Source organism: Glycine max, chromosome 1, assembly GCF_000004515.6.
Source record: "Glycine max cultivar Williams 82 chromosome 1, Glycine_max_v4.0, whole genome shotgun sequence".
Lineage (NCBI taxonomy): Eukaryota > Viridiplantae > Streptophyta > Magnoliopsida > Fabales > Fabaceae > Glycine > Glycine max.
The window spans coordinates 52,107,249-52,125,156 of NC_016088.4; the positions used below are offsets into that span (position 1 = coordinate 52,107,249).

At 41.7% G+C, this 17,908-nt stretch overlaps 1 protein-coding gene across 1 annotated transcript; it reads right to left on the reverse strand.

Moving 5' to 3' along the window:
* Positions 1-11,910: 11,910 nt before the first annotated feature.
* Positions 11,911-17,529, reverse strand: LOC100794711 (phenylcoumaran benzylic ether reductase TP7). Its single transcript, XM_003517171.3, has 5 exons — positions 17,214-17,529; positions 16,971-17,105; positions 12,928-13,165; positions 12,615-12,818; positions 11,911-12,429 (listed from the first exon to the last, which is right to left on the reverse strand). The coding sequence occupies exons 1-5, from the start codon at positions 17,394-17,396 to the stop codon at positions 12,266-12,268; spliced, it is 924 nt and encodes a 307-aa protein (XP_003517219.1). The 5' UTR covers positions 17,397-17,529; the 3' UTR covers positions 11,911-12,265.
* Between the last annotated feature and the right edge of the window lie 379 nt (positions 17,530-17,908).

A 17,908-nucleotide genomic window follows, 5' to 3' on the forward strand; every position in this document is an offset into this window, starting at 1 on the left:
GGGAACAGGACACCGAAGGAAGCAGTCACACATCACCTCCTCTCTCTCCACATCACGCTGAAATGGACGGGGAACCGGCACGAAGAGTCACCTTAGAAGACTTCTCCAACACCGCCACTCCTCAGTTCTTTACAAGCATTGCAAGACCGGAGGTGCAAGCCGCAAATATCTCTTACCCGCATTCCCTTATTCAGTTAATCCAAGGGAATCTCTTCCATGGTCTTCCAAGCGAAGATCCATATGCTCACCTTGCCTCGTACATCGAAATATGCAACACCGTAAAGATCGCTGGAGTCCCAGAAGATGCGGTACGTCTTAACCTTTTCTCTTTTTCTCTAGCAGGAGAGACAAAACGATGGTTGCACTCTTTCAAAGGCAACAGCTTAAGAACTTGGGAAGAAGTGGTGGAAAAGTTTTTAAAGAAATACTTCCCAGAGTCGAAGACCGCCGAAGGGAAAATGGAGATTTCCTCCTTCCACCAATTTTCGGATGAGTCCCTCAGCGAAGCACTAGACCGTTTTCACGGGCTGTTACGAAAGACACCGACACACGGATACAGCGAGCCGGTACAACTGAATATATTCATCGATGGCTTGCGACCCCACTCGAAACAGCTACTAGACGCGTCCGCAGGGGGAAAAATCAAATTGAAGACTCCGGAGGAAGCAATGGAGCTCATCGAGAACATGGCAGCCAGTGATCAAGCAATCCTTCGTGATCGAAGCTATGTGCCTACGAAAAGAAGCCTTTTGGAACTTGGCACGCAAGACGCGACATTGGCACAGAACAAGCTGTTGACGAGGCAGATTGAAGCCCTTACCGAAACCCTCAGCAAACTACCTCAACAGTTACAAGCGGTAAGTTCTTCCCACTCTTCTGTTTTGCAGGTAGAAGGATGCCCCACATACGGAGGAACCCATGAGCCTGGACATTGTGTAAGCCAACAGGATACTTCTCGAGAAGTAAACTATATGGGCGTACCAAATCACGGATATCAAGGTTACAACCAGGGGAACTCATCTGGATTCCACCAAGGGGGAGCAGGATTCAATCATGGGCCACCAGGATTCAATCAAGGAAGGAACTTCACGCAAGGTTCAGGGTGGAGGAATCAGGGAAACCAGTACAAGGAGCAGAGGAATCAACAACCATACCAACCGCCATACCAGCATCCTAGCCAGGGCCCCAATCAGCAAGACAAGCCCACCAACATAGAAGAGCTCTTGCTGCAATTCATCCAGGAGACACGGTCTCATCAGAAGAGCACGGATGCAGCCATTCGGAATCTTGAAGTTCAAATGGGCCAATTGGCACAAGACAAAGCTGAAAGGCCCACTAGAACTTTCGGGGCTAACACAGAGAAGAATCCTAAGGAAGAATGCAAGGCTGTGCTAACTCGAGGGCAGAGGAAAGCACAAGAGGAAGGTAAGGTTGAGGAAGAAGACCAGACAGAGGAAGATAAGACAGAGACACAGGAGGACAGGACATAAGTAGAAGAGAAGGTGGCATCACCACCTAAAACCAAGAGCCAGAAAGCACGGGAAGCCAGGAAAGAAGAACCACCAGCCCTACCACAAGATCTCCCATATCCTGTGGTGCCCACCAAGAAGAACAAGGAACGCTACTTCAAGCGTTTCTTGGAAATATTCAAAGGGCTGGAGATCACTATGCCATTCGGGGAAGCCTTACAGCAGATGCCCCTCTACTCCAAATTTATGAAGGACATACTCACCAAGAAAGGGAAGTACATAGACAATGAGAACATTGTGGTAGGGGGTAACTGCAGCGCTATAATACAGAGGAAGCTACCCAAGAAGTTTAAGGATCCCGGAAGTGTTACCATCCCATGCACCATAGGGAAGGAGACGGTGAATAAGGCCCTCATTGACTTAGGAGCAAGCATCAATCTGATGCCCTTGTCAATGTGTAAAAGAATTGGGAATCTGAAGATCGATCCTACCAAGATGACGCTTCAGCTAGCAGTCCGTTCGATTACACGACCTTACGGGGTGGTAGAAGATGTCCTAGTCAAGGTCCGCCACTTTACTTTCCCGGTGGACTTTGTGATCATGGATATCGAAGAAGACGCAAACATTCCCCTCATTTTAGGCAGACCATTCATGCTGACTGCCAACTGTGTGGTGGATATGGGGAATGGGAACTTGGAGCTGAGTATTGACAACCAGAAGATCACATTCGACCTCTTCAAAGCAATGAAGTATCCACAGGAAGGTTGGAAGTGTTTCAGAGTAGAAGAGATTGATAAGGAAGATGTCAGTATTCTCGAGACACCACAGTCTTCACTGGAGAAAGCAATGGTAAATGCTTTGGACTGTCTGACCAGTGAAGAGAAGGAAGATCTAAAGGCTTGCTTGGAAGACTTGGATCGACAAGACAGTATTCCGGAGGGAGAAGCCAAGTTTGAGAAGCTAGAAAAGAAAGTTCCGTCCGAGAAGAAGAAGGTAGAGTTGAAGATATTGCCAGATCACCTAAAGTATGTGTTCTTGGAGGAAGACAAGCCTGTAGTAATCAGCAATGCACTCATAATAGAAGAAGAAAACAGGTTAGTAGGTATCCTCAAGAGACACAGGGAAGCTATTGGATGGCATATATCGGATCTCAAGGGAATCAGCCCTGCTTATTGCATGCACAGGATAATGATGGAAGAGGATTACAAGCCAATCCGGCAACCCCAAAGAAGGCTAAATCCGACAATGAAGGAAGAGGTCAGAAAGGAGGTACTCAAGCTCTTGGAGGCGGGACTCATATACCCCATCTCTGACAGTGCTTGGGTAAGCCCAGTACAGGTGGTTCCCAAGAAAGGTGGAATGACAGTGGTGCAGAATGAGAAGAATGACCTGATACCAACAAGAACTGTCACGGGCTGGCGAATGTGCATCGACTATCGCAAGCTGAATGAGGCCACCCGAAAGGACCACTTCCCTCTACCGTTCATGGATCAGATGCTGGAGAAACTTGCAGGGCAGGCGTATTATTGTTTCTTGGATGGATACTCAGGATATATCAGATTGCGGTGGACCCTAGAGACCAGGAGAAGACGGCCTTCACATGCCCTTTTGGCGTCTTTGCTTACAGAAGGATGCCATTCGGGTTATGTAATGCACCAGCCACATTTCAGAGGTGCATGCTGGCCATTTTTTCAGACATGGTGGAGAAAAGCATCGAAGTGTTCATGGATGACTTCTCGGTTTTCGGATCCTCATTCGACAGTTGCTTGAGGAACCTAGAGATGGTACTTCAGAGGTGCGTAGAGACTAATCTAGTCCTGAATTGGGAGAAGTGTCATTTCATGGTCCGAGAAGGCATAGTCCTGGGCCACAAGATCTCAGCTAGAGGGATTGAAGTTGACCGGGCAAAGATAGAGGTTATAGAGAAGCTGCCACCACCACTGAATGTTAAAGGTGTCCGAAGTTTCTTGGGGCATGCAGGGTTCTACAGGAGATTCATCAAGGATTTTTCAAAGATTGCTAGACCCCTAAGCAACCTGCTGAATAAAGATGTGGCCTTCAAGTTTGATGAAGAATGTTCAGCAGCATTTCAGACACTGAAAGACAAGCTTACTACTGCACCTGTGATGATTGCACCCGACTGGAGTAAAGATTTGAGCTGATGTGCGATGCCAGTGATTATGCCATAGGAGCAGTCCTCGGACAGAGACACGATAAGGTATTCATGCTATTTATTATGCTAGCAGGGTCCTGAATGAAGCACAGTTGAATTATGCCACCACGGAGAAGGAAATGCTAGCTGTTGTCTTTGCCTTGGAGAAGTTCAGATCATACTTGATAGGATCGAAGGTCACCATTTTCACAGATCATGCTGCCATCAAGCACCTGCTCGCCAAGACCGATTCGAAGCCAAGGTTGATTAGATGGGTCCTCTTATTGCAAGAATTTGACATCATCATCAAGGATAAGAGAGGATCCGAGAATGTGGTAGCCGATCACTTATCTCGGTTAAAGAATGAAGAAGTCACTAAGGAAGAGCCTGAGGTAAGAGATGAATTTCCTGATGAGTTTCTTTTGCAGGTTACCACCAGACCTTGGTTTGCAGACAGGCAAACTACAAAGCCACGGGAGTCATTCCAGAGGAGTACACTTGGAATCAGAGGAAGAAGTTCCTACACGACGCACGCTTCTATGTTTGGGATGACCCCCACTTGTTCAAAGCAGGGGCAGATAATGTATTGAGAAGATGTGTCACAAAGGAAGAAGCACGAAGTATTCTTTGGCACTGTCACAGTTCATCATACGGAGGACATCATAGCGGGGACAGAACAGCAGCAAAAGTGTTACAATCAGGTTTTTTCTGGCCCTCTCTTTTTAAAGATGCTTACGAGTTTGTGCGTTGTTGTGATAGATGCCAGAGAACAGGGGGGATATCACGGAGAAATGAGATGCCGTTGCAGAACATCATGGAGGTGGAAATCTTTGACTGTTGGGGCATAGACTTCATGGGACCCCTGCCTTCGTCATACGGGAATATTTACATCTTGGTAGCAGTTGACTATGTCTCCAAGTGGGTGGAGGCCATAGCTACGCCGAAGGATGATGCCAGGGTTGTAATCAAGTTTCTAAAGAAGAACATTTTCTCCCGCTTCGGAGTCCCACGAGCCTTGATCAGTGATGGGGGAACACATTTCTGCAACAACCAGTTGAAGAAAGTCCTGGAGCACTATAATGTCCGACATAAGGTGGCCACACCTTATCATCCTCAGACGAATGGCCAAGCAGAAATCTCTAACAGGGAGCTCAAGCGAATCCTAGAGAAGACATTGCATCATCCAGAAAGGATTGGGCCTTGAAGCTCGATGATACTCTCTGGGCCTATAGGACAGCGTTCAAGACCCCATCGGTTATCACCGTTCCAGCTAGTGTATGGGAAGTCATGCCATTTACCAGTGGAGTTGGAGCACAAAGCATATTGGGCTCTCCGATTGCTTAACTTTGACAAAAATGCATGCGGAGAAAAGAGGAAATTGCAGCTTCAGGAGTTAGAAGAGATGAGACTGAATGCCTATGAATCGTCTAGAATTTACAAGGAAAGAACAAAGGCATATCATGATAAGAAGCTGCAGAGGAGAGAGTTCCAGCCAGGACAGCAGGTATTGCTCTTTAACTCAAGACTAAGGCTGTTTCCAGGTAAGCTGAAATCCAAGTGGTCTGGGCCTTTTATCATAAAAGAAGTTAGACCTCATGGAGCAGTGGAATTGGTGGACCCTAGAGAAGGGAGCTTCGAGAAGAAATGGATCGTCAATGGCCAGCGCTTAAAGCCGTATAACGGAGGACAATTAGAGCGATTGACGACCATTATCTATTTAAATGATCCTTGAGAGAGCCTACTGTCTAGCTAAGGACAATAAACTAAGCGCTGGATGGGAGGCAACCCAACATTTAGTGTAAAGTTGTAGTATTTTATTTTTGTAAAAAAAAAAAAAAACCAACAGGTGCAAACAACAAAAAGGGGGTACGAAAAGCAAAAGCCCAACAGGTGAAGTCAGCAAAAGGAGGGGTGCTAATAGCAGAAAACCAGTGGGCTGCACGAAACCACGCGCTTAGCGCGAGACGTCGCGCTAAGCGCCCAGGTAGGATTTTTAAATTTGAAATTTTAAGCTGAGGGGAAACCAAGGGACGTTTTCCCTTGGTGCGCTTAGCGCCCTCAGGCGCGCTAAGCGCGAACGTCATTAATTCTGGGGAGTTTTCGAAACTCCCCAACTCCTCAGTTGCCTCCAGGGGGGTTTTTAAGTGCAGCATTTCATTTCATTTCTTTTCTCTGCGCTTTGTACTTTCCGCATTTCCTCTCTGCACCCTCGTCTCACATACAATTTCCCTTGTGATTTTCACGCCGATTGACAAGAAAAACAAGGTAAGATGTGAATCTGGTTGTGTTGTCTCGTCTGCAGGTATCATCACACTAAGCCTTGCGTATAGGCTTAGCGGGAGCAAACCATGTGAAGAACAACACGAGGAGCGCGCTAAGCCGCTGCAAGACACAGGAGCTACCACGAAGCACTCGCTTAGCCGCACTGTCGCGCTAAGCGCGCTCATCTGTAGCAGTGAACGCGCTAAGCGAGTGCGAGCGGCGCTAAGCGTGTGCCAGCAGCAGCGCGCAGGGTGGCGCCAAGCGTGCGGCTGGGCCTTAGGGCCACCAGTCCTCGTGCTTGCTTTCTACACCCCCATTCCTTCTCACTTCACCCCCCTTCTTCTTTGCTTTCTGCACCCCCTTTCTTTCTAACTTCACCCCCCTTCTACTTTCTCACCCCATCCTTCTCACTTCACCCCCTTCTTCTTTGCTTTCTGCACCCCCCTTCTTTACTATTTTCACCCCTAATTTGTTTACTTTTTGCACCCCCACTAATTACTAACTGCAATCTATTTGCTGTTTTTTTTTGTGGACTTTGTTTGTTGCAGATGGCTTCTCGCAAGCGCCGTGCCGTGCCCACACTAGGGGAAGCGTCCAATTGGGACACTTCCCGCTTCACATCTGAGATAGCTTGGCACAGGTACCAAGACAACATTCAGCTCCGGAACATCCTTCCGGAGAGGAATGTTGAACTGGGACCCGGGATGTTTGACGAGTTCCTCCAGGAACTCAGGAGGCGCAGATGGGACCAGGTGCTGACTCACCTTCCGGAGAAGCGGATCGACGTGGCTCTGGTGAAAGAGTTCTATTCGAACCTTTATGATCCAGAGGACCACAGTCCCAGGTTCTGCAGGGTGCGAGGACAGGTCGTTCGTTTTGATGCTGACACCATTAACGACTTCCTCGACACCCCGGTTATCTTGAGGACGGGGAGAATATCCAGCATACACCAGATACCTCAGCACTCACCCCGATCCTGACACCATCGCGGCCACACTGTGCACTCCAGGGGGGCGCTTTGTCCTTAATGCTGATGGTCTCCCCTGGAAGCTCCTGAGGAAGGACATGACGACACTTGCTCAGACATGGAGTGTCTTTTCTTACTACGATCTTGCGCCCACTTCTCACACTTCTGATGTTAATCTTGACAGGGCCCGCTTGATCTACGGTTTGGTGAGCCGCATGGACATGGATGTGGGCAGCTTTATATCACAGCAGATCAGCCAGATTGCCCAGTCCAGCACCTTGAGGCTCGGGTTCCCGCGTTGATTATAGCGCTGTGTGACATTCAGGGGGTGGTTTCTGATACCCTGATCTTTGAGTCACTCAGCCCTGCGATCAACCTAGCCTATGTGAAGAAGAACTGCTGGAACCCCGCCGACCCATCGATCACGTTCCTGGGCCTCGCCGCACACGTACCAGAGCTTCAGCATCAGCTCCGAGGCCCCTCTCCTACCCAGTCTCCGTCTCAGCCATCCCAGCGACCGCGACATCCACCTGCTTCCACCTCAGCATCCATGGACACGCATGGGCAGATGCTGAGGTCCCTTCACGTTGGACAGCAGCTCATCATGGAGAATATGCACAGGCTGTCCCTACACCTGCAGATGGACCCCCCGCTCACCACTCCAGAGGCTTATCGTCAGCGAGTCGCCTGGCCAGGAGACCAGCCCTCCACTGACAGGGGGAAGAGCCTTCTGGAGCCGCTGAGGATCCTGCAGTCGATGAGGACCTCATTGCTGACTTAGCCACTGCTGACTGGGGCCATGGGCGACTTGGGCGGAGGCAGTTGATTTTTCTTATGTTTTCCTTTTATGTTCTGATGTTTCTTTTATGTTTTGTTTTTTTTGTTTTCTTTTTGTTTTGGTCTGTTTAGGTATTAAAAAGAAGTAGTAGTAATAATATGAGAGATTTAGCATTTGTTTTCTGAGTAATAATTGCATGATAACTTGAGCAGTCATAATTTTTGAGCTTGTTCTGAAAGGTTGAAACACTTGAGATGCCACTAGTCCTTGGAAACATTGGTTCTGGAAGCACGAGTCAGGTCAGGAAGTGGAACATGAATAGCACAAGGTGGGAAGGATAGTCTGATGGAACAAGGTCATAACTGGTATGCGTATACTTGCTTTAATTCCGGTGAGAGTGTGAACTTAATTGTGAGAGAAAACGCCTGTTTTTAAGTTCCTGGTTTTGCATCACTCTTGGATTGTTAGAATAGTTACTTAAGGTGGATATGATCAAGGCCATGTTTGTATATTAGCTACTTAGCCAAAAAGCCAACCCGACATCATCTTTTTCCCCTTGCACCCATGATTGAGCCTATATATATCTTATTCTGAATTAACCCTTGAGCCAATAAAATGATAAGTCCTACCTTTAGGATGATAAGAGAGCAAAAATGGGTTATAAAGGTTTTAATTTGGGGGATTTTGGGAAAATAGGTAGCTAAAGACAATAGTACACCTCTCACAAATTAGAAGCCCAGTTTATTTAAAAAAAAAAAAATCATCATCATGAGTAAAATAAAGGGCAGAAACAAAGAGCAAGAGAGGTGTCAAAAGAAAAGTGTTGTGGGGAAATAAAAGGGTTAAGAAGAAGGCATCGGAAGTATTAGAAATTTTTGCTCTCTTAATCCTACTTTGAATTTTCAAGAAAAACCATGATTTTTTCCCCAATACACGCCGATAAAGTCCTTAGTGATCCACCTGAAGGTAACTAAAGATAACTGTACTTAAGAGGAAATGCAAAACTTTGGAATCTTACTTGCAGGTTGTTAGAAATTGCAGACACTAAACCATACACTTGTGAGCAGAGGAAAACCAGCCTTGTGAGGAAAGTAAGGCAGCCAGATTGATCAAGATTCCAAAGGACTGACTAACCACTTGTTGTGTTTTATGCTTTCATTTTGAGATATTGACATATGCGGAAAGGACCACTGGAAGAAGGAGGAACTAAGGCCATTGACAGTGTTGAAACACTCAGAACTTGTTTGAAAATTTATTTTTGTTCTTGGTTTGCTTGGGGACAAGCAAAGTTTTAATTTGGGGGATTTTGATAACTGCTAAATAATTGTGAATTAATAGTAAATAATTAGTCAAATTTTGGCTTAAAATTAATTATTTAGCAGTTATTTGTAATTAAAAGTGAGAAAATTAATTTAATTGAATTTCTGGTTGCAGATACAAAAAATAAGGTTGCATTTAGCAAAAGTGGCACAGAAAGGAAGGAAAAAGAAGAAATTCTGAAGCAGGCCCAATCCAATAGGGGCGCTAAGCGCGCATCTGGCGCTAAGCGAGCAACTAACTGCAGGCGCTGAGCGTGGCGTTAAGCACGAAGGTGGAAACCGTTACGCGCGCTAAGCCCAGCTAGGCGCCCAGCGCCCGATCCAACAGAAGCACAGGCCCAGCGTGCATGGGGCGCCCAGCGCACGATCTGAACGCGCTAAGCGCGAGGTGTGGCGCTGAGCGCGACTACGAAGGCCCATAAGCCCACTTCAGCAACTATAAATAGAGAGGCAGTCCCAAGGAAACATCATCCCATCTCAGAGCATCACTCTCAGTACTTCAAGCCTGAGTTTTCTTCCCTCTCTACATTCTTTGTTTTGTTAGCCTATTCTTTCTTTCATCCCCAGTTGTAAGCCCTCAAATGGCCATGAGTGGCTAAACCCCTAGCTAGGGCCTGGCAGGCCTAAAAAGCCAACGATGTACAATGAGCTTCAAGAGTTATCAATGCAAAGGAATTTATTCCAGGTTTTTCTGTTCTATTTCTTTTCTTTTATTCTTGCATTCATTCTTAGATCTCTTTTTGGGTTTTATTCGCTCGGGAGAGGGTAATTCCTAATAAATATTTAAGATTCAATGCATGCATCAGTTTTAGGGGTTATACGCTTGGGAAAGGGTAACGCCTAATAGAACATTTAAAGAAAAGAATCATTGGGCTAGCATTGCTAGGCATAGAATGATAACCCACTGCCCATGCATTTAAGCAACATCTAGAATTTAATCTTAATGCATTTTTAATTATTGAATCTTCGCAAAGGCATTTGGGAGATAGGTAGTTAAAATAGGCTTGCCAACGTGAGGCATCAGGGGCAAGTAGTCAACAGATGTGGGTAGAACTAATACCATTTCATTGATAATGAATATCATATTTACATGCATCGTAGGCCAATTGGGTTTGTCTGGTCTTGGCATTGTTATCAATTGTTTTTTCCTTTTTACTTATTTGTTTGTGATAGCGCTCTATTCCTACTTTTATTCTTGTTTTTACTATTTCACTTTCACTTACAAATTGAGGAGTATTTAATAAGTGCAATAAAATTCCTGTGGACACGATACTCGGACTTCCGAGGTTTACTACTTGTAACGATTTGGTGCACTTGCCAAAGTCTTAACAGTTTGATCATCCATTTTTCATGCACTGTTTTAGGACTTAGACATTGGAAAATATTTATATGATAAGAACTTGGAAAGAATATCTAGGTGATCCATGTCTAGGGATAAAGTGGTATTGTCTAGCCCGTTTATCATATTTGTTTGTAATGAAAATATTTAATATAACTCTTAAGGGATTAGGAACAATATTAAGTGATTTAGGCTCTCTCACTTGAGAAATCATAGTTAGAGTATGTTAGTAGATACGGATAATAATCAGATTAGTATTAAATAGTGAAAAATCAATTACAATTACATCAAGAATAGTTTTGGTAACCTAAGCCCTTAACATGTTTCATAACTCATTATCAACACCATCTCACAACTCCCTGTGTTTGTTATACTTAATCAATGAATAATATTCGATTTGAATCACAAATTGTTTAAACATTATATATATATATATATATATATATATATATATATATATATATATATATATATATATATATATATATATATATATATATATAAAATTGTGAGTACAAGCAAAATTCTCATGTACTCGATACTCAATCTTACCGTCTTATTACTACTTGTACGAATTGATACGCTTGTCAAGGATTCAACAATATTTAAAATGTTGAACTATGCAATTAACTACAAATATAAAATATAAAAACATGTGTGCAAATCATAATAAATATATTTAATTAAAAAACATGAAATTTTATTATAATTAAATAATTTCACTCAATTTTTATTATCTCAAATCAAGCATGCAAACAAAAAATAAAAAAAATGAACTAAACAATTTTTTTTTTAAAAAAAGAAGTTAAAAAGAAACATGCAAAACATCACTAAAGTGAAAAGGATCTACCTAGGATAATATTCTCAATAATAACAAGTTTATGCATATATAAAGTATATTTAAATATTTATTGACATATCTACTAATATACATTTATTAAAATTTAAGCTAAATTAAATATATTAAAATTCAAATAATATAAAAATTTATTTCTATAAATTATAAAATGTGAATTTCCTATCATCTAAGACATGGAGAACTAAGCTAACGAGATTTAAATATTGGTTTGTTGTTTTATGAAAAATACAAAATGTTTATATTATTGAATGTTTATTTTAATTTTAATTATAAAAATAAATAAAATATAAAAAATAAAAATAACAAAATTAATGGACATATTTTAAACATACAAGTTAATAAATTTTTAAAATACGTAAAAATTCCATTAGAATTCCCGGTTCATATTAGGTCAAAATAGCTTGTTTTTGTCATCCAAAAGGTTATATTGCACCAGATTTCCTCCTAATGAAACTAGTATAAAAAAGATTGTTTATATTGGCAATTTACATTGATTTCTTGAAAATTGGTATAGAATATAACGTGATGATATTTTTGTAACATTGGGATGAATATTCTAGATCGGTTATTAAATTAAGAAGCAATTTGTTCCATACTTGTATTGTAAATTTCTCACAGTCTGACTAGAATTATATTCATTAATCTCTAATAAAGTTATCACCGTGACTTTGTTCACTTGACATTCGTTTTCTACTTGATCCAACAACTAAAAAATGGGTATTAGAATTTACAAAGCAGTGATGATAAATTTAACAACCATGAACGGACAGTGAAAAACTTTGACATTAATTTATAAGAACTTCGAGATAATCACACTGTAATACTTGTTGGCAATTGAGTTTCAACGCACATCCACTAGGATCAGAGTGGTGATGAACAAATTGCAACGGAGCCATAATAAATACTAGAAGAACTTGCAAGCAGCACCAAGCTAAGCGAACAACAGTACAGTTTACAGTGTAAAGTAAGGAAGAACTCTTTTGACGCCAACACAAGCACAAGTAACTAAATAATAGAAAGACAGTACATATTCTCCAGCCATACACAACAAGATGCTTTGATTTTATTGATCAACTTGGGTGCAATAGTTTATTGGCAATAATAACGCATTCGCTGGATTTCAGACAAACGCATTCAAATAGTTGTCGACGGTAGTGTATTTCACCTCAGGATAAAGTTCAGAAGCTTCCACACTGACAGAAGGGTCAACCTCATTGTTAAAAGCTTCCTCAACCAGCATTGCGTGACCTAATGCTATTAAGAAATTGGCAGGGAAAGAAGACTCTGCATTGTAAAAAAAAAAAACAAACTCAACATAAATATTAGGTAAATGTGTACATCCAATTCCAAACGTTGTGTGTTTAAAAAACTCAAGACAAATAAGATGTCATGTTAATGGAGACAAAAGATTCTTGTAAGTTACTATGTTTGTGAGGGCAGAAAAGTCATAAATGAGTATAGACACTGACCCTGGATTTTCTTAAGAATTTGCTCTTCTGGAACGTAGATTTTGTGGAGGGTGGTCTTAATCTTGTTCTCCCACAAGGACACGAGTTCGTTGAAGGTCAAAACATTGGCAGGGGGTTTCTGGTGCAGAGTTTTGTTCAAGGTTCTTGGGTCTTCCACTGCTTTTATGGTATAAGTCCCAACATCTTCCTCCGTGACATAAACTCCTGAAACAAGCTCACAGCTTTAGGTAATTGAATTGCAAGTATCTATTATCTTTTGCTTAAAGAATATGTTGTAAAAGATGAATTTGGCATATTGTATGTTAGTTGTTACCTTTGACGTTTCCATTTCCTAGAATGACAACCTTATCACGGGGAGGGGCTGTGACATTTTCTTGTCCCAATGTAGGCAAGAAGTAACCAGCAAAGGCATATGAGCAAACGTAAGTGTAAGGGATTCCTTCAGCTTCAATTGCCCTTCTGATTTTCACTTTTTTGTTGAAAAAGCTTGCTGCTGGCTCAACTGCATTGTGATGATCCACATCTAATCCAAATTCGGATGGGAGGAACCTCTGGTGATAAAAGAAACACCGCTTCAGATGACTAAGTCAAGTTTTCAACACTTCAACCATTTAAACTCATCAGAAAAGAAATTTGGTTTTCATTAAGCTATGTTGGATGAGTATGCATACAATACCAATTTGAAAAGCATAGAATTAACAAACTTGCATATTAGATCTTAGAAATAAGCATGAAATGAATTTGATTAAATAGCAAAACAAAAATGAAATATAGAAAGTAAGGCAAAAACCCACCTTAAAGTATAATTAATATTGTCACTTGATCTATTATATATATTATAAATTAGAATGGTAACTTAAGGCTAGTTTACTTTGAGAAAATGTTTTCTATTTTCTATTTTCTCTTATAATTATAAAACTGTCACCTTGTTTTGAAGTTGTTTTTTTTTCTTCAAATATTTGTATTTGTTTTGTCTGTTTTCTTAATCCTGCCTAGGTTAGCTTTGCTATTCTTAGCCGGTCCCAAGCCCGGATAAAAGGAGAGGGTTGTGTTAGGCTTTCGACAGCCAACGTTAAACTTTGTCGAATCTCTATGACATGGATCAATTACGTAATAATGTGAATGCTAGGTCGTTGCCCGGAAGCAACGCGCTGTATGGCTCGAGTACAGTGTCAAAAGAGCAAGAGCCGCTGCATCGCCGCCCGGATGTAGTGAAAAGTAAGCAAGGGTTCCCACATTTTCGTGAACGGGTGTGGGTAAAGAAGCTAGTTCATGACAGGAGGATTCGCTTTGGTACATGGAATATAGGCACACTTACTGGAAAATCTATGGAAATAGTGGATGTTATGGTGAGGAGGAAGATCAATTTTATGTGCCTACAAGAAACTAAGTGGACAGGAGAAAAAGCGAAAGAATTAGACAACTCGGGATTTAAGCTGTGGTATACGGGAAAAATCAGATCAAGAAATGGGGTAGGGATTATTGTGGACAAGGAGTGGAAGAAGGATGTCGTGGATGTAAGAAGAGTAGGAGATCGTATCATAGTCTTAAAATTGGTAGTGGGACAGGACACCTTTAATGTTATTAGTGGGTACGCACCTCAGGTTGGGTTAGCAGAACACTTTAAGGTAAAATTTTGGGAGGATCTAGAAGGGGTACTTCAGGATATACCCCAAGGAGAGAAAGTTTTCCTAGGAGGGGATCTCAATGGACATGTAGGTAGCGTGGCTAGAGGTTTTGAGGGGGTGCATGGGGGTTTTGGCCTAGGGGAGATGAATGGGGAGGGTAAATCCATCTTGGAGTTTTCGGAGGCTTTGGATCTTTCTATAGCCAATACATGGTTTAAGAAAAGAGAGGAACATCTTATCACTTACAAAAGTGGAGGGACATGTTCTCAGATAGATTTCTTCCTTATCAGGAAGTCTGATAGGAAGTATTGCTTGAACTGTAAAGTTATCCCGGGAGAGAGCTTGACTACCCAACATAGAGTTTTGGTTATGGATGTAAGAATTAGAGATAGGACAAAGAGAAGAAGTCCTCTGGTAGCACCAAGGATCAAATGGTGGCACTTGAAGGGTGAGAAACAAGGAATCTTCCAACAAAAGATATGGGAGGATTGGTGTGGACAATCACAAGGAAGTGCAAATGATATGTGGAACAAGATGTCCCAAGAGATTATTAAAGTGGCTAAAGAGACGTTGGGTGAATCTAGAGGTTTTGGACCTAGGGGTAAAGAATCGTGGTGGTGGAATGAAAATGTTCAGAGCAAAGTTAGAGTAAAAAAGGAGTGTTTCAAGGAGTGGTCTAGGTGTAGAAATTCTGAAACTTGGGATAAGTATAAGATAGCTAGAAATGAAACCAAAAAGGCGGTGAGTGAGGCAAGAGCCCAAGCTTTTGACGGACTATACCAAGCTCTAGGAACCAGGGACGGAGAAAGATCTATATATAGGCTTGCTAAGGGTAGAGAGAGGAAGACTAGAGATTTGGATCAAGTAAAGTGTGTTAAGGATGAAGAAGGCAAAGTCTTAGTGCATGAAAAAGATATCAAGGAAAGGTGGAAGGCGTATTTCCACAACTTATTTAATGATGGATATGGATATGACTCTAGCAGTCTAGACACAAGAGAAGAGGACCGGAACTATAAGTACTATCGTCGGATTCAGAAACAGGAAGTAAAGGAAGCGTTGAAAAGAATGAGTAATGGTAAGGCGGTGGGGCCAGACAACATACCTATTGAAGTGTGGAAAACTCTTGGAGATAGAGGTCTTGAGTGGCTCACCGAACTCTTTAACGAAATTATGAGGTCAAAACGCATGCCGGAGGAATGGAGGAGAAGCATGTTAGTGCCAATCTATAAGAACAAGGGGGATATACAAAATTGTGCAAATTATAGGGGAATCAAGCTCATGAGTCATACCATGAAATTATGGGAAAGAGTGATCGAACGGAGATTAAGAAAGGAGACTCAAGTTACTGAGAATCAATTTGGTTTCATGCCGGGAAGGTCGACCATGGAAGCGATTTATTTATTACGGCGGGTGATGGAGCAATATCGCATGGCCCAACAAGACTTGCACTTGATTTTTATTGACTTGGAGAAAGCGTATGATAGAGTGCCTAGAGAGATTTTGTGGAAAGCTCTAGAGAAGAAAGGGGTTAGGGTTGCATATATTCGAGCTATCCAAGATATGTATGATAGGGTATCGACTAGTGTTAGGACACAGGGTGGAGAGTCAGATGATTTTCCCATCACAATTGGTTTACATCAAGGGTCAACCCTTAGCCCCTACCTTTTTACCTTAATTCTGGATGTCCTCACGGAAAAAATCCAAGAGATAGCGCCGAGATGCATGCTTTTTGCAGATGACATAGTCCTCCTTGGAGAGTCGAGGGAGGAGTTGAATGAGAGGTTGGAAACTTAGAGACGAGCTTTAGAAACACATGGCTTTCGCCTAAGCAGAAACAAATCGGAGTATATGGAATGTAAGTTCAACAAAAGAAGGAGGGTTTCTAACTCAGAGGTGAAAATAGGAGACCATATTATCCCTCAAGTCACACGGTTAAAATATCTTGGGTCTGTAATACAGGATGATGGGGAAATTGAAGGGGATGTGAATCATCGCATTCAAGCAGGATGGATGAAATGGAGAAAAGCATCGGGGGTGTTATGTGATGCAAAGGTACCGATCAAGCTAAAGGGAAAGTTTTATCGGACTGCGGTAAGACCGGCGATTTTGTACGGAACAGAATGTTGGGCGGTCAAGAGCCAACATGAGAATAAAGTAGGTGTAGCGGAGATGAGGATGTTGCGGTGGATGTGTGGTAAGACTCGACAGGATAAAATTAGAAACGAAACTATTAGAGAGAGGGTTGGAGTGGCGCCTATTGTAGAGAAGATGGTGGAAAATAGACTTAGGTGGTTTGGGCATGTAGAGAGAAGACCGGTAGACTCTGTAGTGAGGAGAGTAGACCAGATGGAGAGAAGACAAACAATTCGAGGCAGAGGAAGACCCAAAAAGACTATAAGAGAGGTTATCAAAAAGGATCTCGAACTTAATGATTTGGATAGAAGTATGGTACTTGATAGAACATTATGGCGGAAGTTGATCCATGTAGCCGACCCCACCTAGTGGGATAAGGCGTTGTTGTTGTTGTTGTTGTTGTTTTGTCTGTTTTCTTCTATATAAATCTTAAAAAACAAGAAACGAATATGATATGTTTGTCGCCTTGTTTTGATAAGTACCCAAACTTACCTAACATGCACCAATATACTATATCTTTTGGATATGGGTGCATTTCACAAAATGAAGTACCTTGGACAGTCATTAATTAATTAATTATTTTGTAAAGAAGTACCTTGATGTTTCCGGCTTCTTTTATTGCTGCTATGACCTTCACTTGATCATCTATCTGCTGTCCACCTAGTGTAGATATTACAACATCAACTTGCTTGATTGCCTTAACAAGGCTTTCATGATCATTTACATCACCCTACAAATTAAATCACAGAGGTATCAGAAAAGTTGAATTATTGAACTTTGAAATAGTACTGTATTTTATTTGAAAAGAAAATAGAAATTGTGATTGAAAGGCACATACATAAAGAAGAGTAACTCCAGAGCTCTTGAAGCTCTCAATAAGTTTAGACTTTTCAGGATGAGAAAGGGTGGTCTCTCTAACTAAGGCAAAAGTGGGGTGTCCTGCTTCTGCGCTTGCCTTAACTATGAATTTTCCAATGTATCCTGTTCCTCCAAGGACTAGGATTTTGCTCTTCGCTGCCATTCCACAAAACAACTAAACTTCAAAGTTGAAATCAAAATAAGCTCTGAGTTTGTAGCTGTGATGAATTTGCCTGCTATTTGTAGACAGTTTCAGTCACGAGATAAGCCTAGGTTTGAAGGTTTTGCAATCAAAGTTAATACTAGTCAATACTGAATAATCAATGATAAAATGCTTCGAAATTCCTCACTTAAAGGGATTCATTGACTTTTATTACTCTGATTGTGACGGAATTCCTACAAAATAAATTAATATAATGATCTGTTTTTAGTCGCTATATGGGCAATGTTCAACGAAGTATGAACCGGTTTAGAATACAAATTAACTGAATTCATTGATATGAAGTATTGAAGTTGGGATGTGATTTGTTTTCCTTGTCTGCTTCATTTATTCCCTATATTATTATTTAATAATTATAGATAAGTTGCTTACGTTGCTATGTTTATTTTCTTTGTTCAAGTTTGACTTTGATTTGGTCCCTGCAAATAATATTCCCTTTGACACCACTATACTAT